Source organism: Pseudochaenichthys georgianus, chromosome 4 (assembly GCF_902827115.2).
Source record: "Pseudochaenichthys georgianus chromosome 4, fPseGeo1.2, whole genome shotgun sequence".
Classification (NCBI taxonomy): Eukaryota; Metazoa; Chordata; class Actinopteri; order Perciformes; family Channichthyidae; genus Pseudochaenichthys; species Pseudochaenichthys georgianus.
This window is the reverse complement of record NC_047506.1, coordinates 20,276,220-20,298,610: the sequence shown is the minus strand read 5'-3', so window position 1 is coordinate 20,298,610 and position 22,391 is coordinate 20,276,220. Positions and strand designations below refer to the sequence as shown.

The 22,391-nt window shown below is 41.0% G+C and overlaps 2 protein-coding genes across 4 annotated transcripts; one reads left to right on the top strand and one right to left on the bottom strand.

Moving 5' to 3' along the window:
• Positions 1-3,450: 3,450 nt before the first annotated feature.
• Positions 3,451-12,424, bottom strand: ushbp1 (Usher syndrome 1C binding protein 1). Of its 2 annotated transcripts, none has more exons than XM_034080904.2 (14): positions 12,027-12,424; positions 10,912-11,135; positions 10,539-10,675; positions 9,429-9,592; positions 9,058-9,213; positions 8,656-8,888; positions 7,995-8,135; positions 7,768-7,856; positions 7,512-7,617; positions 7,016-7,250; positions 6,572-6,733; positions 5,785-5,882; positions 5,077-5,199; positions 3,451-4,654 (listed from the first exon to the last, which is right to left on the bottom strand). In XM_034080904.2, exons 1-14 carry the CDS (start codon positions 12,030-12,032, stop codon positions 4,489-4,491), a joined length of 2,040 nt encoding a protein of 679 aa, XP_033936795.1. In that variant the 5' UTR covers positions 12,033-12,424; the 3' UTR covers positions 3,451-4,488. The 2 variants fall into 2 exon arrangements, with proteins under 2 accessions (XP_033936795.1, XP_033936796.1); XM_034080905.2 differs by having other exon boundaries at positions 8,656-8,885.
• Positions 12,425-12,563: 139 nt separating this feature from the next.
• Positions 12,564-21,208, top strand: babam1 (BRISC and BRCA1 A complex member 1). Of its 2 annotated transcripts, none has more exons than XM_034080906.2 (9): positions 12,564-12,705; positions 14,555-15,006; positions 18,105-18,163; positions 18,251-18,371; positions 18,469-18,547; positions 18,670-18,694; positions 18,800-18,929; positions 19,082-19,168; positions 19,968-21,208. In XM_034080906.2, the coding sequence occupies exons 2-9, from the start codon at positions 14,569-14,571 to the stop codon at positions 20,166-20,168; spliced, it is 1,140 nt and encodes a 379-aa protein (XP_033936797.1). In that variant the 5' UTR covers positions 12,564-12,705; positions 14,555-14,568; the 3' UTR covers positions 20,169-21,208. The 2 variants fall into 2 exon arrangements, with proteins under 2 accessions (XP_033936797.1, XP_033936798.1); XM_034080907.2 differs by lacking the exon at positions 12,564-12,705 and adding an exon at positions 12,755-12,896.
• Positions 21,209-22,391: the final 1,183 nt, after the last annotated feature.

Sequence of the window (22,391 nt, the reverse complement as noted above, 5' to 3'; positions counted from 1 at the left end):
TGTGTAAATTGAAAAGATAATACATTTGCAACATAGGTAGTCCAAATGTTTGGAAATGCATGTGTGTATAATAGGAAGATGAATCCATGAGGATATCCATCCAGGACTTATGATCCAGGACCACAACCACGACTCAAGATCCAGGGCACAGGACCGCAGGATCATCCATGACTCCGGATCCCAGCGTATATAGACACCAAAAAGAAAGAAATGTGAGGAAGCTGGGTTAATCGGAACATGAGTGTACACGGGTATAGACAGAGAGAAGGAAGAAGTAAGATGTCCCCCGACAAACTAAGCCTATATCAGCAAAACTAGGGGCTGAATCTAATCAGCCCTAACTATAAGCTTTATCAAAAAGGAAGGTCTTAAGCACACTCTTAAAAACGGATAGGGTGTCTGCCGCCCGAACACAAACTGGAAGCTGATTCCACAAATGTGGAGCTTGATAAGAAAAGGCTCTGGCTCCCATTGTACTTTTAGAGATTCTAGGAACAACCAACAACCCTGCATTCTTGGAACGCAATGCCCTAATAGGACAGTAGGGTATAATGAGTTCTTTAAGGTAAGATGGCGCCTGCCCATTAAGGGCTTTGTAGGCGAGAAGAAGAATTTTAAATTCTATCCTGTGTTCTATAGGGAGCCAGTGTAAGGGTGCCAGAACAGGAGTAATGTGGTCCCTTTTCCTAACTCTGGTTAGTACACGAGCCGCAGCATTTTGAATCCGCTGAAGCGACTTGACTGACTTCTTGGTACTCCCTGATAATAAGGAGTTACAATAATCCAGCCTTGAAGTAACAAATGCATGGACTAGTTTCTCTGCATCGTTTTGAGGCAAGATATGCCTGATTTTTGCAATATTACGTAGATGGAAGTAGGCGGTCCTTGAAATTGATTTTATGTGGGTGTTAAAGGATAAATCCTGATCAAATATAACACCAAGATTCCTTACAGTCTCACTGGAGGCCAAATTAATGCCATCCATAGTTAGTATATCTTTAGATAATTTGTTTCGTAGATTCTTCGGGCCAAGTACAATAACTTCAGATTTGGTCGTGTTTAACATCAAAAAATGTAAGGTCATCCACGTTTTTAAGTCCTTAAGGCAGTCTTGAATTTTATTTAGATGATTATTTTCATCAGGCTTGATTGATAAATATAGTTGAGTATCATCCGCAAAACAATGAAAGTTTACAGAATGATTCCTTATAATATTGCCTAACGGAAGCATATATAATGTGAACAAAATAGGTCCGAGCACTGAGCCCTGTGGCACTCCATGGCTAACTTTGGTTTGCGTGGAAGATTCATCGTTAACACGTACAAACTGAGAGCGTTCAGATAGATAGGACCTAAACCAGCCTAAAGCAGTTCCCTTTATGCCAACTAAGTGCTCTAGTCTTTGCAATAGGATATCATGGTCGATAGTATCAAATGCAGCACTGAGATCGAGCAAAACAAGAATAGAGACAAGTCCCTTGTCTGAGGCTATTAGAATATCATTTGTGACTTTAACCAGAGCTGTCTCTGTGCTATGATGTGTTCTAAAGCCAGACTGAACATCTTCAAATAAATCATTGTTTTTTAAGTAATCACACAGCTGTTTTGCGACTGCTTTCTCAAGAATTTTTGAGAGGAACGGGAGGTTAGAAATAGGTCTATAGTTGGTTAAAACCTCTGGATCGAGGTTGTGCTTTTTAAGAAGAGGTTTTATCACTGCTACTTTGAATGATTGTGGAACATAGCCTGATAATAAAGACATATTCATACTATTTAATAAAGAAGTGCTAATTAATGGAAAAACTTCCTTCAACAGCTTAGTTGGAATTGGGTCTAACATACACGTTGATGGTTTAGAAGAGAGAATCATTGAATGTAATTGTTCAAGGTTAATGGCTGAAAAGCATTCTAGTTTACTATCTAGTGTAATATTAGAACTTACGTTTCCGGGAGCTGTTGATAACACTATACTGGTCAAAGGCAAGAGGTCATTAATTTTGTTTCTAAGAGTAACAATTTTATCGTTAAAAAAGCACATAAAATCATTACTACTGAGTGCTATGGGAATAGAAGGCTCAATCGAGCTGTGGCTCTCTGTCAGCCTGGCTACAGTGCTGAAAATAAATCTTGCATTATTCTTATTCTCATCTATTAATGAAGAGTAGTAGGCTGCTCTCGCTTTACGCAGTGCTTTCTTATATTCATTGAGAGTAATATGCCAAATTAAACGAGATTCTTCAAGTTTAGTGGAACGCCATATCCTTTCAAGTTGTCTCGACTTTTGCTTTACTTTGCGGGTTTCGGCATTATGCCATGGAGCTAATCTATGTTGTTTTATTTTCTTCTTTTTCAAAGGAGCAACAGAGTCTAATTTTATTTGCAGCGCATCTATAGCACTATCAACAACATGATCAATTTGGGGTGGTGTACATTTTGTATAAGTTTCCTCCCCTACATGCAGACATGCTATCGAGTTACGTATTGGTGGAATCTCTTCCTTAAATGTGGCTATAGCACTAACAGATAGGTTTCTGCTGCAAGAGCTTTTGACTAATGCTTTGTAGTCTAGTAACAGTACTTCAAAAGTTACTAAGAAATGGTCGGATAAAGCAGGATTATGCGGTTCGACTAATAGTTGCTCAATTTCAATACCATAAGTCAGAACAAGGTCGAGAGTGTGAATATAGCAGTGGGTTGGTTTATTTACACTCTGACAGAAACCAACAGAATCTAATATAGAGTTAAATGCAACAGTAAGGCTATTTTTATCATCGTCAACATGAATATTAAAGTCACCTACGATAATTACTTTATCTGTTTTAAGAACCAAAGTTGATAAAAACTCAGAGAATTCTGATAAGAATTCTGAATAAGGACCTGGTGCACGGTACACTGTAACAAATAAGATTGGCTGCAAAGTTTTCCAGGTTGGATGCGTAAGACTAAAACGAGACTTTCAAAGGAGGTATAATTTAATTTTGGTTTAGTATTGATAAGTACACTTGAGTCAAAGATTGCTGCAACTCCACCTCCTCGGCCCGTGCCTCGGGCAATATGAGTATTGATATGGCTGGGTGGAGTGGCCTCATTTATGCTGACATATTCTTCATGTCTCAACCAAGTTTCAGTGAGACAGCATATATCAATATTATAATCTGATATTAAATCATTTACCAATATTGCTTTAGATGCTAGAGATCTTATGTTTAAGAGACCACATTTAATATTCCTGTTTTGTTGCACTGTAGTAGTTGTTACATTACTACAGTGCAACATTACGTTACTTTTATTAGGTTATTATGTATGATACCTCTATTAGGTTTTACCTTAAATTGTCCTTGGGCAGACACACACACCGTTAATATGGAAATTACCGTCCTGTTTAACTTGTGAAGATTGGAAACAATTCAAATGAAATGCACGAAGCCAAACCAAGTCTTAGAACTTTTTTTTAATACTTACAAAATCAGATCTTGAAACAATAACATTGACAGTAGCACATTTACAACACAATATGGGCCAAAAAGTGATCAAGTATATTAGTGCTCTTAAAGTTGATGCGACAATAAGGTGGGAACACACTTGTTTGAACATCACTTATTTGCAACGCATTAAGGCGGGCTTAATAACCAGCCTAGCGGCTAATTTTAACAGGGAACGACGTTATGGCACCATTAAGCTTTGTTCAGACACTTTTAAAAAGGGTTTTTGCATTACTTTCCTTTTTCTTTTTTTAAGTACTACTCAAGCACTACAATTAAAGCACATTTTGAATTCTAGATTATATTTATGGACCAGAAGAGTGTATGTGGGATGGACCCAAAAAAAAGTGCTCCTGTTATTTGTAATGAAGAAACAAGGAAAAAAATGTCAACAAGAATATGTTGGTGTTGACAGAAACTAAAAGTATTTGCATGGCTTCTATAAATAAGTATAAAAATAAGCTTTGAGTGTAATTTGTTTCAGAGAAGTGGAAATAGTGAAAGGCAGAGAGAGCAAGATGGCGAGAACTAAGTGCTAAGAAGACAAATGGGCTGGCCGTACATTTTGTGTGCACATCAGCCATTGTCCTGGCCCCCATCCCCCTTCTCTGAGCTTTGTGACAGCACGGCCAGCCGAGAGTTGCTTTATACAGTCGGCTTGTACGGGAAAAAGGACATGTGCGCTCTCGAGGTCAGTCCCGAGGCCCTCAGAGGGTTCAGTCCTTGAATCAGCCTCACACATTCATGACTGCATGACAGCTGTTTCTCTGAAATAAGGAATGTGTCTTGTGATGTGTGAGTCCTGTTAGATGAGTTAAGCTTTGGATTCCGATGCAGTTTATTGGTGACTCTCGTAAGGGTTGAAACGGCAGAACTGACCATGTGCTCCATGTTCTACTGCCCTACATACCATATATATATATCTGTATCAAATGGAATATACTTTAACAATTATAAAAATACATATAATTGGCTTGAATTTAGCAGGGCATTATATACTGAGGAATCATAAAACAGTTTCTTCCCTTCTCCACTCAGGGGCCTCCCCAGCTGCTGTCGCAGCTCCACTCTGATGGTGGTGACTCTCCGTCATGGCCGCCACTTTCTGCTCCAGCCTCCACACCTGCTCCCGGTACTTCCTGCGAATCTGCCGGTACGAACTCAACGCTTTGCTGGAATGGAAGTTACACATGCAGAATTGGTTATTTTAGATTGTATTATACAAAAATAAAATAGCGAAGCAAACCTGAATACTTATAAAGACCTTCCCCTGTTTATAAGTGTTTTTTCCCTAAACTAAATGTAGAAACAACATAATGTAGAACATACAAATCCTAGCTTTCCACCCAAGTTTTGTACTTGTGTACAACTTGATCAAATGATGCTATGAAAACCCAACAAGAACAATTGGATCAGAATAAAACAACATACAAATCCTGTAACGTCTTACTCATAGATTGTAAAAATGGGTCTTACTTGCTAATTTCCCTCACCGACCATCCGTATCATAGCCATTCAATACGTTTTTTTAAATTTCTTTGAGCTTCTTCTTGAAAACATGCATGCTATTAAACACTTTTCCTGTGATGCCTACCTGTGAGCTTGTGTAAGTCGAGCAGTCTGCTCTCCGCTGTCTCTCCTGCGCGACGTGCTGTCTGACAGAGCAGAGTTTAGAGAGTCTTGGACTAAAGCCAGTCTCTTCTTCAGGGCTTGTTCCCTGAAAACAAAAGTAAGATCAGGTCAAATAAAAGGAAAACATAATACCTGCCTGTTCATTTCACTTAAAGTACCTTAGTGTACAGAAACCAAATCATGTTAAGAATCATGAATGTCTTGTCTTTATGGGTCTGTGACTCATTAAATCACAAGAGAGAATGTGTGATTGGATGTGTGATGCAAACAGCAGAGCTTTGTTAAGAAGTATTCAGTACTCGAGGTCAGAAGAGAAAAGGATGCTCTCTGAAGCCCCTGATGGAGAGAACAAGAAGCCCATTAAATCAACGTCTGCATTTCTGCTCGTAGTGTTCCTAAGCAACAGATAAAACCAAGCAACAGATGTCTGAATGATTCATTTTCTACACCAACTTCCCTCCTCAGGTACATTTCCTTGACAAATGAATACATCGATGAATACCAAGATGTAAACACATTACATTTAATAATTTACCAGGTTTTCTTTTTGAGACACTTTAAAAGAGAGAAAACAAATCTTGCATTTGCTATCACTGATAAGTATGTTTTTTCATACTTACAGTGTTATTGCCTTAAACATTGGACTGCAGAGAAATGTCACATGTCTCACCTTTGCAGGACGGCCTGCAGCTCTTTCAGAATGGGTCTGGTTCGAGGATCAGCGATTTCCACATCACTTCCTAGGTGAGCTGTGTTTTCACAGAGCCTCTGAAACATAACATTTAAATATCATTATTTTTGAAAGCTCAAAACCAAATTAAATGATGTATTAATGGGGTCTATGATATGTTACTAAAGGGTTTATTTGACATCCCGTCCATCTTGCAACCCTTAATATTTATTTTTCTTTGTAGGGATCTCTAGGTTTCAACAGAATAATATTTACAATGCTGCAATCAGAAGCCATTGTTATTATGGTTCAAAAATGTCAAGGATATAAGATCAGTTATTGAGTCTGACAAAGTGCATCTAGAAAAAACAATGTTATTTTAAACCATAAATTAAATATTGAGGAAGAAAAAGAACAGTTTTGGAGGCAATGTTAACCTTTGAGTCAAATCCTGTTGTTTCTGATGCCCTATGTCTGCAGTAATTGACAGAAAGGAGAAATCTAAAGTAGCTTTTCAGCTCTTTCTCATCCAACAATGAGAAATGCTATGAATCATTGCTGCAGCACCAGGACAGCCCTGCAGAAGACCTTGTGGAACCAAAATATCCCTCCTGGCCTGAAGGGATTCTGCTTTGGTAGATGTTTGATTTCCCATGTGGGACACCCAGATTTGAATCGGGTCTGCCACAGTAGACCAGCGTCCTGCTCCCTCTTGCTCGTTTCACCTTGACTTTGTATTATTTGAATAAAAAAAAATCTCTGGTGCTGCTGTAGGAGTGTGTCCCACCTGTTGCTCGGTCTTACGATGCTCCACCGCCTCCTCTCTGAGGCTCTCTGGGACGAAAGCTCCAGCTGCTTCCTGGGCCTTCTGGGCCATTAAACCCCACTCCAGACACCGTAACTCTTTCTCCTTCAGGCGGATTAGAGCGCGTAGATCTGACATCTCCTCCTGAAGCAGTTAAACCATAGTATACAAAGAGTTGAACACAGATACAGAATAAGAAAAGCTGTGTGTCTAGTAGTGGCAGATGCACAAGAAGTAAATATTTTATCCACTCCCTTTCTGAGGTTGTTGTGTATACATTTTGCCAGCTGGGGTGATGTTGTATGTGCCTTAGCAATTAGAATATCAGGACGCCAACTCTTTTATCTCAAGATCTCTTTGCATGGAAGGTTTGGCTGTTTTTCATAATTTGTAGGTCTATCATAAATGAAGACACACATCTCTTACCCTGACAGAGATGAGTTCATAGAAGATGGAAGGTTTCTCTTTCTTGGTATCAGGAGTTTTGACAATATCTTGAGTCACTTGTCCTCCTCTCGGTCCAGCTTGTTGACCAGATTCATGGCTCATTTTGCTCTCGACTCCTGGGCTTGGCTTAGGTAGACAAATGGAAGCCCGATCCTTTTTTAGGCGCTCGATTTGCTGACGGAGAACAGTTTCTCGTACCCCCAAATCAGGGGTCCTGTGGGGTTACATATAGTCAGTGACTGAAAATGTGATATTGGAAAGTTCTTTATTAATGTGTCATCTGATTAAGACATACTAGATAGCTACTGAATCATTTAGTTAATAGCATGTACATCTTTAGTTGTGAGATATAATGATATATGCAATATTCTTCTTTTTGCAATTTCCATTTGTCAATGATGACAAAACATGTTTTGCTTTCTACCCATTCCTAATTTTGAGCTTCGATCCACAAAGAGATCTTTAAAAACGTCACCTCTGCCCTGTAGTTCTCTGTGTTTCTGTTTCCTCTGGGACTCCTGCTGTCGAGAAGGAGGTGGACAGCTCCTCAGTGTCGGGCTGCTGCCTGTCCCTGACCGCCTCTGATGAGATAAAAAAAACTGTGAGCACGACTGTGTGTGTGTGTGTGTGTGTGTGTGTGTGTGCGTGTAAATGACACGCATACCTACTGTGTATATAAGTGAATGTGTGCCCTGAGTTGTAAGTACTATTAAAACACAGTATTCAAACACCTGCTGGGTCTGTCTGCTGAGGAATGCTTTGCTGCTTCTTGGCGTCATAAAGTGACAGGAGCTCGCTGTAGGCCTCCTCACACTCCTCACTGTCAATCACAAAAACAAATACGACCTTTACAACATAAGAACCTAGTTTACTGTCAGATAGCTGACCTGTGCACATTTATTTGAATGTCCTTGAATGTCCTTGGCACTTGTGAGTCAGGTTTGCTTTATGTGTGTACCAGTATCTGAGAGCCATCTGCAGGGCAGAGCAGTCCGCCTCCAGTCTGTTTAGTTTCATACTGATCTGCTCCGACTCTCCCTTCCTTCGCTCCAGAGCTGCACTCAGTAGCTCATTTCTGGCCCTCAGCCTCTCAATGCACCTGTAATGAGGAGAGGATGAGGTTAAAAAGCAATAAAACAGCACACACTGTTTCCGTCGAGGAAGAAACTGTTTTACTGCATTTGTTGAGTTACTTAACCCACAATGTGTGCATCAATTACTCTGTGGACGGAACATCAAAGTGTTGATGAATTGAAATAAATTGGATATTGCATATTCGCTGAACCATACTATTTTAAATATTTTCTTATATACAGTCTTAAGGTTTCGAGAAACGTTGTTCCTCGGGTGAGAACTGTTTTATGTTGAAATAGTTTACATATTAAGGTTCAAGCTAAAATGCATGTGTTTGGGAAGAAGTGAGCATACAGTATGAGGGACTTGGATTATACCACCCAAGTTGTAAACAGATGTTTTGATATCGGACAGTTCCGCTGTTGTTAAAAGCTGTCCCAATTTACTTCAATTCATTTAGAATTTCCATATGTCCTTGAAACACCTCACTCAGTAGTTATACGTGTTGACTATGGCTGATGTTTGTTACTTTGACTGATTCTCACCTGTTCAGTCGCTCCGTCTCAGACTCCTGGCTTACAGGGCTTGGACAAGGACTGCATGAGTTCACAGAGCCCGCTGGAGAACCCCCCCCACTCCCAGACAGAGGCGTCCCAGCTCTGGATGTCCGTCTGTGGAGTAACGGTGAACCAGGGAAGGGAGGAGAGGCCCAGTCTGGACTGAGAGTTCCTGCTGGGGGCCGATAGGGAGGAGAGCCGCAGCCTGACCTCCAGGCCTTCTGGAGACCAACCAGCAAGAGAACAGGTGCTACATTTATTTTATTTTTTTAACTCAAATAGTTTTGAACAAACAGGTTTGCATTTACATACCAACACTTCTTGAATTGGTTTATGTTTTTGGCATTTTATGTTTCTCTTTAAGCTCTTTATCAGACAAAACCTGTGTACCTTGTTCTTCTCCTCCTCCACCTGGCTGATGCTGCTGTGAGCCCTCTCCAGCTCCTCCTGACTCTTCTCCAGATCCAGGATGTCCTCCTGATACTGGTCCTTTGGCAGGCCTGGTGGGCATGAGATCCCAAACTCTAGTTCCATCTCCTCCAACATCTGCAAGGAGTGAGAAAAAGTGGTTGATAGTAGTCTAAAGATAGCCTGAACAAAGACAGATCTTTCTGCTGAATTAATCCTTTGATACTGAATTCCAAAAATCTCTTCATGACAAGTTGATTTTGGACAAATGTGTCACATTTCACCCTATATTTGCACATTTAATAATGAACATTTAAATGCAGAATCATGGGAGTTTGTCACAGTTTTGATACCTGTGTGGACCTAGCCCAGCTCTCCTGGGCGGCTCTCAGATGCTCCCTTTGCTTGTTCTGGTCAGCAGTGGTGATGGGGGCCGCCCAGGACCTCTTACAGCTGATGGAGTCCTCCAATGACGTTAAAACCTCCTCCAGTTTAGTCCACACTACACCACCGCCTCCTAGTGGATGCAAAGTATAGGTACAATTAATCATGTTAGTAAAAGTGAAAGTAGCTTGATTATTTTGATAAGAAAAAGGTTATCTAATCTAAATACTTTTGGATCACTTTGTAATTATATATGTTATACAAATATTGAAAACTTTGATTTCACTTTACACCAAAAAAAGCAGACGTAAACATTTAAGTTTATTTAATATTTTGTTCCTTCTATTTAAAGGTGGGGTAGGTACGTTTCAGAAACCGGCTCGAGATACACTTTTTGTTATATTCCATGGAATGCTCTTAACATCCCGATAGCAATGAATATCTTAAGTGCTTTGACAAAAAATCCATACAAAAATGTCATCTGTGGAACCTGTAATACTGTAAAAAGTACAACCAATCCGTTTTGCCGGGCCGGCTAAAAGGATTGGTTGTACTTTTTACAGTACAACCAATCCGTTTAGCCGGCCCGGCAAAACGGATTGGATTGCCGCCCTGTCTGTCAGCCTTCCATCTCGTGCACGCACAAATGTATCTCGTGCCCTCATTGGGCGTGCTGTAATTGGGCGTGTATTGCGCGTGCATGTGTGTTGGAGGAGGTGCTCTGTAAGGAAGTCTGAAGGAAGGGGCGGATTCTTTTCGGCTGTGTACTTTCAAATGTTAGTGCACTCGAGCCGGTTTCTGAAACGTACCTACCCCACCTTTAATAAAACAAAACATTTAAATGCTTTCTATATTGAGCATTTGAGTCAACTCAAATCTCCCCATAGAAAAAAGCACCGGCGCAAACCATATACAGTACACAACATGTGTGATGCATTTATTATGAGTATATACAAAAATATATAAAATTGCCGTATCTTAGATGTACTCAAAAAAGTAATCAAGTAATCCTTGCCAATTCAACACAGATTCCTATTGCCTGAATAAACCCAGAGTTATGTTCGCTGTGTCGATGCTACCTCGGTCGGTCCGTGGAGGTTTGGATGTGGAAGCAGAGGTGATGTTCCTCTCTGGGAAGCCTCTGGACAGCCTGTGGGACAGGAGGTCTGGAACCAGAGGCCTCGAGGGTCCTGGTGGTCTCAGGTCTCCTGGCTCACTGAAGAATACCATCAGCATTAACATTTCTACTAACAAATACCCTTGTGTTTATTTTTGAGACAATCGAGCAGACCAATATATTAGTTATTGATGGGAAAATATGTAAAGACAAACATGGCTCCAACAAAACATTTATTGGGAGTGAAACCAAATCCATTTACTCAGATCAATGTTGTGGCTTTCATACGTGACAAGCCTTCAGAAATTGCATATGTAATTACTCTCTTCACTGACCTTGGTGCCTTTAATGACCCCATCTTCTTGTTCAGTTCTGCAATGATGCTGAGCAGCGTGCCGACTTCTGCCTCACACTGAGCCAATTCAGCTGGGGAAGGGTCTAGGTTTGCTGTGGGGTCAGAGCCCTCAGGGTCAAAGGTCGCATGTTGGTTCAGGGTCAACACCTCCCTGTCACACACTGACCCAGCATCCAGGCTGTAACATCGACGCAGGCAGGAATCCTGCAGACACATGAAGTGGTATTTGGATATAAAATAAAACAACCTTATTTAAGGCATTCATTTAGCTTTTTACTGCAGCAAATGGCTTCCTTTTCCCCTGCAGTTGTACAGTAATGTGTCCCAATATAAAACACATAAAGTGTTTGTTCTTGCTGCAGGTTGACAATCATCATGTGTTATGCTATTGAACAAGAGATTGTTGCTGAACTGTATAGTGGCTATTGTTTCGAGCAGCGGAAAAGGAGGAAACTAAAACATCCTGAGATCAAACTTCCTGTCTAGAAAATATGTGTAGACCAAACCATATTTAGTTTTGCACAAAGAATGTTGGCTAAACTAATCTGCTTTAAAGTATATATGATGCCTATACATCTGTCAACATGGTAAACTTTGTAACACTTGTGTTTTGATTGTGTGCATTTTAACACATATTGTGCAAGTGGTTGTTGGCAACATACTTTAAATTCCTTATCCAGCCAGTAATACATCCACTATACCCACCGCTTCCTATTCACAGTCACAGGAAGGATATCCAAGGATGCACTGGGCAAACAGCAAAGAGGCACCTCAAATAGGCGTCCAGAGAAACACTCACATTTACAATTCAGAGGCTAAAATTCACAATGTAATGTATATGATAAATTGATGCCATGCAGCAATACTATATATACTGCTCCATGAACACAATAGTAGATGGTTAATGCAAACTCCTGCAATTCTGTCTAATTATTCAATTTTGGAGATCTTGTTTAAAGACAAAGTGCACCATCTTAGCAAACCATTTCACAGAAGACAGCTCTGAGGTTCTCTACATCCAATTGTCAAACTAAAAATTCAAAAACCTTTTATCATTAGTGACCTATTTTTCAGAGAAATGTAATCATAAATTACCTCCATTGTGGTAAGCCTGATGTCTGCGGCAGGGATTTTGTTCCTGATGAATTTGTTCACAGCCTGTGTGTTTATTTTCCAGTAGTTAGTTAGTCACTGCTGCAGTCTGCCCTCCGAGTGTCTGCCTAACAGCGTTTAGTGTGATGAATGAAGTAAGTGGAAAACACTCAGAAAAACATCCCCACCCATTCCCCGTCACTTTGTGTCCTTTCCTGTTTTGTCCACGTTTAGCTTCAATACTTCTTTTATAGTCACCAGTGAGTAAACTCTGATACATGCTGTAACTGTTCTGCAAAATGGAGTATGTACTATGATGTTGTGCAATTCGAAAAATGCATGAAGTTATGATCAATTTCGACCATGACACAAACTTAAGTGCACTTAAGACACATTTTGTCTTTTTTTGTTACATTTTATTACTGCTGAAATCGGGGTTTTACGACTTAAATTACCACTATATTGAAAAGGAAAAGAGGAAGATAAGTAGGAAGAAAGCGATAACCTTCACATTAAACTCCATTACCCATTATTCAGTGCTACTTCGCAGTTCCGGATTTGGTCATTTCCGGTAAGGAAGTAGTCCGATCAAAACAAATGTTAGCTCGGCGTTGAAATATTGTACAACTTTCAATGACTTTCACTCTATTTGAATCCTGAACGTTTCACAGTTACCTATCACGTAAGTCTCTCGGAACATCTTAACATGTAGCATTTGATTTGTCTCGACTCGTAATTCTCCTGAAGCTAATGCTAACAGCTCACATTGCTCTGTCACCACACATCACCTGTGTTAGCTTGAATGGACTCACTCTCTCTGGACGCATTCATTGATGCATTTCTAAATAATCTTTCCATCATCTACAGCTAAAAGTATGTATTATTCCGGTTAGCTACACGTTGCACCTTTCGTTCATACCACCAGACTCACAATACTGGCGTGATTTTGAGAGAAGATAGACGACTATAAAGTTATTATTGACAGTGGGGGAAAGTCTCCGATTCATCCAGCTTCCCTTTACCCAGTGTACGACCTGTGTTAAACTTTATACATAGCTCTTGTTTTCATCCTTTAGCATTTAAAGACATTTATAGATTGGACTTTCGATATTGGTAATATATATATATATATATATATATATATATATATTAGGAAGTAGGCATAAGGTGGACCGTGCATTTGAATCGTATCTGTGGATGACAACAATTAACACACATTTTTGGATAATTCTCTTGGTAAATAGTTGCGAATATCATCTTTACATTGTACTGTGAACTTTCGCACACTCTTTGGACTATATTTGAACTGTTTCTGCCTAAAAAAACACATCTTTCTATTTTCTAAGTAGATGTGTTTTACATATTTATTGTAATATTGTAATATATTGACATTTTATTTATGTTTCTTGACTGATGCATTCCCTGTTGATAGTCAAAATAATTTTAATTGGTGCAACAACTAACATAACAATCATACATTAAAACTCCTACCTAAGAACACATGACAATGTTAAAGCATACAGACATGAACACAACACAGTCCAGTGTTGAATCAATCAATCAATCAATCAATCAATCAATCAATGTTTATTTATATAGCCCAATATCACAAATGTTACATTTGTCTCAGTGGTCTTCACAGTGTGTACAGAATATCAGTATGACAATACGACACCCTCTGTCCTTAGACCCTCACATCGTACAAGGAAAAACTTCCAAAGAAAACCCACAGTTTAAAGGGAAAAATGGGAGAAACCTCAGGGAGAGCAACAGAGGAGGGATCCCTCTCCCAGGACGGACAGACGTGCAATAGATGCCGTGTGTAAATTGAAAAGATAATACATTTGCAACATAGGTAGTCCAAATGTTTGGAAATGCATGTGTGTATAATAGGAAGATGAATCCACGAGGATATCCATCCAGGACCACAGCCACGACTCAAGATCCAGAGCTCGCGATCCAGGACACAGGACCGCAGGATCATCCATGACTCCGGATCCCAGCGTATATAGACACCAAAAAGAAAGACATCTGGGGAAGCTGGGTTAATCGGAACATGAGTGTACACGGGTATAGACAGAGAGAAGGAAGAAGTAAGATGACCCCCGACAAACTAAGCCTATATCAGCAAAACTAGGGGCTGAATCTAATCAGCCCTAACTATAAGCTTTATCAAAAAGGAAGGTGTGTGTGTGTGTGTGTGTGTGTGTGTGTGTGTGTGTGTGTGTGTGTGTGTGTGTGTGTGTGTGTGTGTGTGTGTGTGTGTGTGTGTGTGTGTGTGTGTGTGTGTGTGTGTGTGTGTGTGTGTGTGTGTGTGTGTGTGTGTGTGTGTGTGTGTGTGTGTGTGTGTGTGTGTGTGTGTGTGTGTGTGTGTGTGTGTGTGTGTGTGTGTGTGTGTGTGTGTGTGTGTGTGTGTGTGTGTGTGTGTGTGTGTGTGTGTGTGTGACATTTCATATTAGGTGAGATAACAGGTTCTTGTCATGACTGATCAAACCTGCCAACTAATCAAAGTCATTATTTGCATTCCTTAGCAACCTGAGTATCTATGGAGACACCAGAGCCGGGTCCAGCCGATGGAGAGGAGCACGTGGTGGAGCTTCGCCCTCGGACACGCTCCAACCCTGAAGGTGCTGAGGACCGTCGCAGCAGCACGGGCAGCCTGGGGGGGAACAGTAACCCCAACATACCTCAGCCCGCTGTGGGGAGTCGTGTTGAGGGTGAGGGAGAGGCTTCCACCAGCGACAGCCCCCCAAGCTCCACAACCACCACCGTGTCAGCCGCTGTAGCTCAGACAGCAGCTCCTGTTGTAGTTTCAGCAGCAGCAGCCGCAGCGGCTGGTGTCATAGTCCCTCTGTCCACAGCTGCTGTGGCACCCAAAGAGAGGCCGAAGCCCACCCAGCAGCCGCCCACACTGACCACCCCCATCCCTCCCCCAGCAGAGTACCAGCTCAGAGTCCCCCGTGTCAACTGTCCAGAGAAAGTGGTAGGCCTTCATCACAGTTTTACCTTACATTAAGATTTTAAAGTAGGGGTTTATGAGGTACTCATCCATCAATTGGCTGTTTATTGGCAATCATTTGGCAATATCTATTGTGCTATGCTCTATTTGTAAAGCCACCACACTCAAAATGTGTAATTTTACCTTGCAGAACAAGGTCTGCTGCTTTACCACTGATTCGCTCGGATAGCTGTTTTTTGTTATTGTGTGACTTTAGTGGATCTGACCTAACGATAGAAGAAGAAGAAGAACCAGAAGAAGAACCAGAAGAAGCAGAACCAGAAGAAGCAGAACCAGAAGAAGCAGAACCAGAAGCAGAACCAGAAGCAGAACCAGAAGAAGCAGAACCTTTATTTAGCCAGGAAAATCAATTGAGAACAAATTCTTATTTTCAATGATGACCTGACAGGAGGCAAAAGGCTTCCTGAGGGGTTGGGAGGAAGAAAGTAAAAAGACAGACTCCGGGCACTACAGAACCCAGGAGATGACACAGAGCAGAGATGACAGGCATAGCAGTTAAACATATAACATATCTAAAACAATACTGCTGTGGTTCAATCAGTCATTAAAATAAGCAGGATGCTTGTAGCTGACCGGGTGTTGTGCGTCGAGGGTGGGCGGAGTTGCAGTAATTGTGTGAGGTAGAAGGGGGTGAGGCCTAGGAGTGTTTTGCAATCAAACATCAGCCAGTGGATGTTACACCTGGTCTCAAGAGAGGGCCAGTTAGCCAGAGAGTACAGGTCACAGTGGTGTGTCCTGTAGGGGACATTGGTGGCGAAGCAGATGGCGGAGTGATACAGAACGTCCAAATGATCGAGAGCTCCTTTACACGCCGAGCAGTAGATGGTATCGCCGTAGTCGCACAGAGGAAGGACAGTCATCTGGACCAGAGAGAGTTTAACAGATGAAGTGAATGAGGAGCGATTCCTATATAGAAAGCTGAGTCTAGCTGCCCCAGAAGCAGTTGGTGATCTACAGTGTCTAAGGCTTTGGCAAGATCGATGAAAATGGCAGCACAGTATTGTCTGGAGTCAAGGGCATTGATGATATCATTTAGGACTTTGAGAGTCACCGTCTCACACCCATGTCCTGCACGGAACCAAGACTGCATGTCAGATAGTATGTTGTAAGTCTTCAGAAACCATGTTAGCTGTTTGCAAACTAACTTGTCTAACACTTTCGCTATACAGGGTAGAATGGATATTGGACGATAGCAGTTGGGGTCAGCATGGTTTCCCCCTTTAAACAAAGGTTGCACTGAGGCTGCCTTCCAGGCAGAAGGTAGCACTGCTGTCTATATGGACAGATGACAAAGGTGGGAGATAGTTTCTGCAATAATTGGGGCTGCAACTTTAAAAAAGAAGGGGTCTAGCCCATCAAGACCTGCATGTTTGTTGGGGTCAAGTTTACCAAGGACCTCCAGCACATCGTTCTCACTAACTTCCTGCAGGCAGAAGCTGTGACATGGGGCTGCGCTAGAGGGGCTCGGTGGCGGACTGTTGGTGGGGGGCTTAGGAGGCGCTATAGCGTCAAATAGGTTCCCACATTTAACAAAGTGCTGGTTAAAGAGCTCTGCTATGCGTTCATTACCGGTGACTACTGTGTCCTCAATAACGAGGGAGTTAGGGGGATGAGAGGATGGGGGTTTATTCTCCATCTCTTTCACTGTTTTCCAGAATGTCCTTGGATTGGATCCACAGAGGTTGAATTGATTATGGAAGTAACCAACCTTGGCTTTGCGGATAGCCTTTATAGACTTATTTCTGATTTTCCTGAATGATAGCCAATCGTCGTGGGATTTTGAGTGACGAGCCCTGCGCCAGGTGGAGGTCTTGAGGTGAAGCAGTTCAGCTAAATCTCGGTTCAACCATCGGTTTTTTATCCTCATTTTCTTTATGGGAGCGTGTTTATTAATTACCATACCAAAGGAGTCATACAAGAAGGACCATGCAGCATCGATGTCAGGGATCAAGCTAATTCTGTCCCACTTGATAGCAGCCAGGTCGTAGAGGATGGCTTGTTCGTCGAAATGTTTCAGTATTCGTCTGTGAGTGGTAAGGAGTGGCTGTTTAATTGTGCCGCCATTACGAATACAGCCAATAAGACAGTGGTCACAGAGATCGCTACAGAAGACGCCAGTTTTGTACCCGTCAGGGTTATTTGTGAGAATGACATCAAGGAGGGTGGCTTTTTATGGATTTTTTGGTGTCATACCGTGTGGGAGTAAGGATAATCTGCGAGAGATTAAGAGAGTCCCATTGTTTTTGGACCTGCGCAGGAGGGTTGAGTATGTCCCAGTTTAGATCCCCCAGAAGCACAAACTCAGAATGAGTGTGGGGTGCCAGGAGGGTGCTGAGAGCAGGTAGGGTACATGCTGGGGCAGAGGGTGGGCGATAGCAGCCAGCGACTGTCAGTGTAGAGCTATTTGCTAGTTTAATGTTTACGATAAGTAGGTCAAATTGTTTGGGGACAGATTTACTAGTGGCGATAGAACACTGGAGGTGTTCCTTTGTGAATATAACTACTCCACCTGCGTTAGATGATCTATCCTGCCTAAACACATTATAACCAGCGATGCCGATGTCAGAGTCTGGGATATTCTTCTTCAGCCAAGACTCAGTGATGACAAGTACCTCCGGATTTGAGCTGTGAACGAGTACTTTTATCTGGTACATTTTTGGCAGTAAGCTTCTAGCATTTACATGTAGAAAAACACCAACTACTGATGATAGATCAGCAACTCTCGTGTTCTTACTGTTTTTGTCTAAGAAGTCTGGTGGCTTTGGAGGGAGCATAGATAGCGGCTTCAGTTCTCCGTCAGGCACGTGGTGAAAGTGAAGAAAATGATCAAATTTGTTAAAGGTGAGCCTTTTTTTTAAGGCTCAAATACATGTTGAGGCTTTACCTGTCCACAGCAGTACATTCTTCAACTTCTGTGCAGGTACTCCTGTCTCTCTGTCTGAAACTAAGTACGAAAAGTAATACGCTGGCTATGGATAAGTACCTCTTACAACCCCACTGAGAACACCTCCAAATGATCCATCTGAGTCCTGTACTATCTGCTGTTGTCTTCCTCATGGCAGATCATCTGCTTAGACCTTTCGGAAGAGATGGCTTTGTCAAAGTTGGAGTCTTTTAATGGGTAATCTAAAGCAAGATAAACATTTATTCTTCAGAGCTTATTTTTCATTTGTCATCACCCCCTAATGTGACTTCCTTTCCCTTTTAGGTCTAAAATAAATGCCCTGAACACATCCCAGAAGATGATAGAGATGTTTGTCAGAACTAAACACAAGATTGACAAACGCCATGAGTTTGCTCTGGTAGTGGTCAATGATGACGCTCTGTGGGTGAGTTCTGGTTTTAATCTGCTTCAAATATAACACACAGTTCTCTGGAACATTGTCTTCTGTTTTCTGATGTGATGTACTTGTGTATGTGCTTCAGCTGTCGGGCTTCACCTCGGACCCCAGAGAGCTGTGCAGCTGTCTGTACGACCTTGACACCAATGTGTGCGAGACCTTCAGTATCCTTTTATTCAAAACTCAATTCAAACTCTTAAACAATTCAAATAAATGTGAAACTATAACGCAATAGCATTTCAAATAGATTCCAGTTCTTAATTGTAACCTTAACTGTCCTCTGTAGACCTTGAGGATCTTCTTAATGTAATGTAAGTTCTTTCTGACTATAAACCTTTTTGGTTTCCTTCAAAATAAATTAAACGTTACATAGAAGTGTTAACTGAGGTTCATTTCTTCTTCCGTTGTCCTTTTAGACGTCAGAAGATCGAGTTGCCGTCGATGGACAATGTTCAGACCGTCCCTCCGCCGTACGTGGTGCGGACTGTGCTCATCTACAGTCGCCATGCAGGACAGCTGCAGTTCAACCCATCGGAGGCGGTAAATGTGAGTATGACACTCTTTGAGATATCCGGACTGAATTTGAGTAACATTGTTGCTTTTATAGTGAATCTGACAATATCTTCTGTCTCTGGTTTTCTTGATGGTTGCATTTATTTGACATTTAAAGCCTTGCTTGTTCTTGTGTCCTACCACAGAAAATGCTGCAGTCTCCATATTTTTTCTTTGATGTGGTTTACCTCCACAACGGGGTGGACGAGCAGGGGGATGAGACCAGCTGGAGGGTGAGTGAAGAAACGGATGAAAAGACAATTATCCATTTAGATTTAAACCAGAACATAAGTCGTAGTTTGGCTCAGGTTTGTTTGTCAAGGTCATTTTACTTTTTACAGCCAAATATCACAAATCGCAAAGAGTGGTACTCTTTGTCTTTAACATTATCTTAAAAGTAATTTTATGTTTTTTTTGCAATATTAAACATTAACCCACAATGCACTGACTGGACTTTTCTGGGGAACACAAAACCGGTTGAGTGCAAACTTAAAAATAGATCATTACATTACATTACATTGTATTTAGCTGACGCTTTTATCCAAAGCGACTTACAATAAGTACATTCGACCAGGAAGACACAACCTTGAAGAAAACAGAATCATATAAGTACATCAGTTTTAGCTACAATAACTACAGAACAATTATACAGAGTAGAATAACTGAAATAGAGAAGTCTAATTAAACAAGAATAGTACTTACAGTGGTTGCTGCGTCAATAGGTATTGTCGCCACCGGGTCAAAATGCACACTGATCTTCAAAATGTGTAAATAAACAAAAAGGTCAAAGAGTAAAGTAAAAAAAATCCCACCATGACCCATTCAGGGACTCCGTTCATTCCTGTTTTGTTTTTTAAATGAATTCATTCAGGTACTTCTTTCCATCTTACTCAGTCTGAACAGTGTTGAGCGGTCAGAGCCCTCCTTAGACAAACCTAAATATGGCAGATTTTCACTTGATGATGTAATTGGGATATTTCCCTTATGTGCTGCATTTCAACGGTGTGTTATTTTTTCAATTTTTGTCTCCAGGACAACTACACCTCTTTCTGCAACCTGGACTCAAAGGGAATGTGCTATCGCTTCGAGGTTTCCCTGACTGGACCAGCCATCGAGCTGCACAACTGCATGGCCAAACTCCTGGCCCACCCTCTACAAAGACCTTTTCAGAGCCACGCTTCTTACAGCCTGCTGGAGGGGGAAGACCCCCAGGACATTGAGGCAACGGTCTAAAACAGGACACACTAACGCCCTGTTTCTCATGCACACACTGTAGTTGATAACAATTGGGTATATTTTCTTTAAGTCCAATCATTACTGAGGTAACTTCATTAGCTGCTGTAGAAAAATGATTTGTAAGAATATTTGGGAAGCCAGGTGAATTTCTAGAGAAACAAGAGGGTGTCAGCAGTTACTGGAAACACAATCATTGTGTTTCCATTGACAAATTAATGAGTCATTAGTTGTTTTAAGCTGGCGAAGTAACAACATCATCATCCGGTTGTTAGCTGTTGAAGTGCTGGAGGTCTCCTAGGTGACAGGATGAAATACATGTCAGAGAGTCCAGGAGCAGGACACAAGTAGAAGGACAAAAAATAATTTAAAATGAAGATGGTTTAATCATCAGGCTTTGTTAAACTCCCGCCCTTACCATTTGTTTTTTCTTTTTAGTCTCAGACCACACTGATCTGTCTGTAAGTCTTAAAGAGTGAAATCAGTGCGAGCCTGTGACAGTTCTTCATAGCTGGACCTTTGGGACGAACTGTAACATGATGTACTGTATCACAGAGGTCACAACTTCTGTAACATTGCCTTCCCTTTTTGTTTATTTACACGTTTTGAAGCTTGTCTTAATGTATTTTCTATTTTATACAGGGTTGTTTTTAATCTTTAGTTGTTTTGTCACTCTTGTATGTCACAAAGAAAATGAGTGAATGTACAGTAATGTTCAAGCAGCTCCTCTGACAGTTATCTCTTTAGCATTGATGGACTGATTAAGAAAAGGCCCCCCATACTGCGCGTCTAGCTGCACTTGAGAACACATTGTACATACATTTTTGAAGCCCTTTATGGATATTAAAAGAAGGCATAGTGAATCACAAGTCTCATCTTCATGTGCTTTCTGTGTTTCTGTCAGGAGATGGCAGCAAAGTCCCTCCAGAAATCTTGACAAATTCAAAGACCTTCTTCAAAAAGCTGCTAAGGTTCTTGAGGGTAGAGAATAGTATTATCATTTTCACAAGTGTCAGTTTTGATAAATCTTCCTGCTTTAATCAGTGTTTTTCCAGCTTTTTTGATTCATTTGTCTGTGTATAACCTCCAGACATCTCACTGTCAAGCTTCATCATCAGTGTCTAATTTCTGTTTCATGGACCTGTATTCATGATTAAGCAGTTTTTGTAGATTATGTTAAAAAAACACTATCTGTTATCAACCTATGGCACTTGTATCACTTCAATAGAAGATATATATTTTCCTGTCACCCTAAATGTGTCCAGTCAGTTATCTTAAGAGGTGTTTTCATCTCAGTCTTCAACCGTTTGGTTTCCTGTTTTTGTTCAGAAGGTGATCCAAGGCCTGACTCCTGATAGTCACTCATTTTCTGTCACTCTAACATACCTTCATAAATTAGTTATTTTCCGGTGAGGACAGGTTGTCAGGGAGACAATGGGGAGCAGGAAAACCCCGGGCTCAGAGGACCTTTCCCCTTTCACACACTTCCCCAGAAGAGTTGGCTGTTCCTCACGTCATCACTGCTGAAAACAGCGTGGGGGGGGGGGATCTAGTGCGTCTGGGCTCCAGGGAGAATTTGTTATTCCCTCATCCCTGAAGAATGACAGGTCCCTATTGTTTTCATTCTTTCACTCCTTCAATGCTATGACTCCTTTCCGTACCTGGAACAGGATATGGTGGATTTTTTTGGTTGGTTATGTTCTGCTTTTACTCCTTACATGGCTTACATTGTTTATCCACCATCAGGGGAAAAATAATTGGGCTTTCTGTAGCGATATTTAAATATTGTGCAGACAGTGGTGGAAAATTACTGCATTTACTCAAGTTACTAACTACATTTCAGGGGGTAATATTGGACTTTTTACTTCACTACAATTATTTGACAGCTAAAGTCACTTCTTAGGTGGAGATTTTACATATAAAACATGATTATCTAAATAAATACAATGTACGGTCAGTAATAAGTAAGTTAAATAAGCTCTTTCTTGACTATAATAAAAATAGCTTTGGTTACCTTAAGCACTTTCTACACTAAAAGAACATTTTGCTGAGGGTGAAAGGTAACAACATGTTGCAATGCAGGACTATTATTTACAGTGGATAATTTTTACAATGTGATACAATTACTTTTACTTAAGTAAAGGATCTGAATAACTTTTACATTTGTTATGTCCATATTAGGACAACAATAACATGATGCAAAGTTAACACATATTTGGTTAC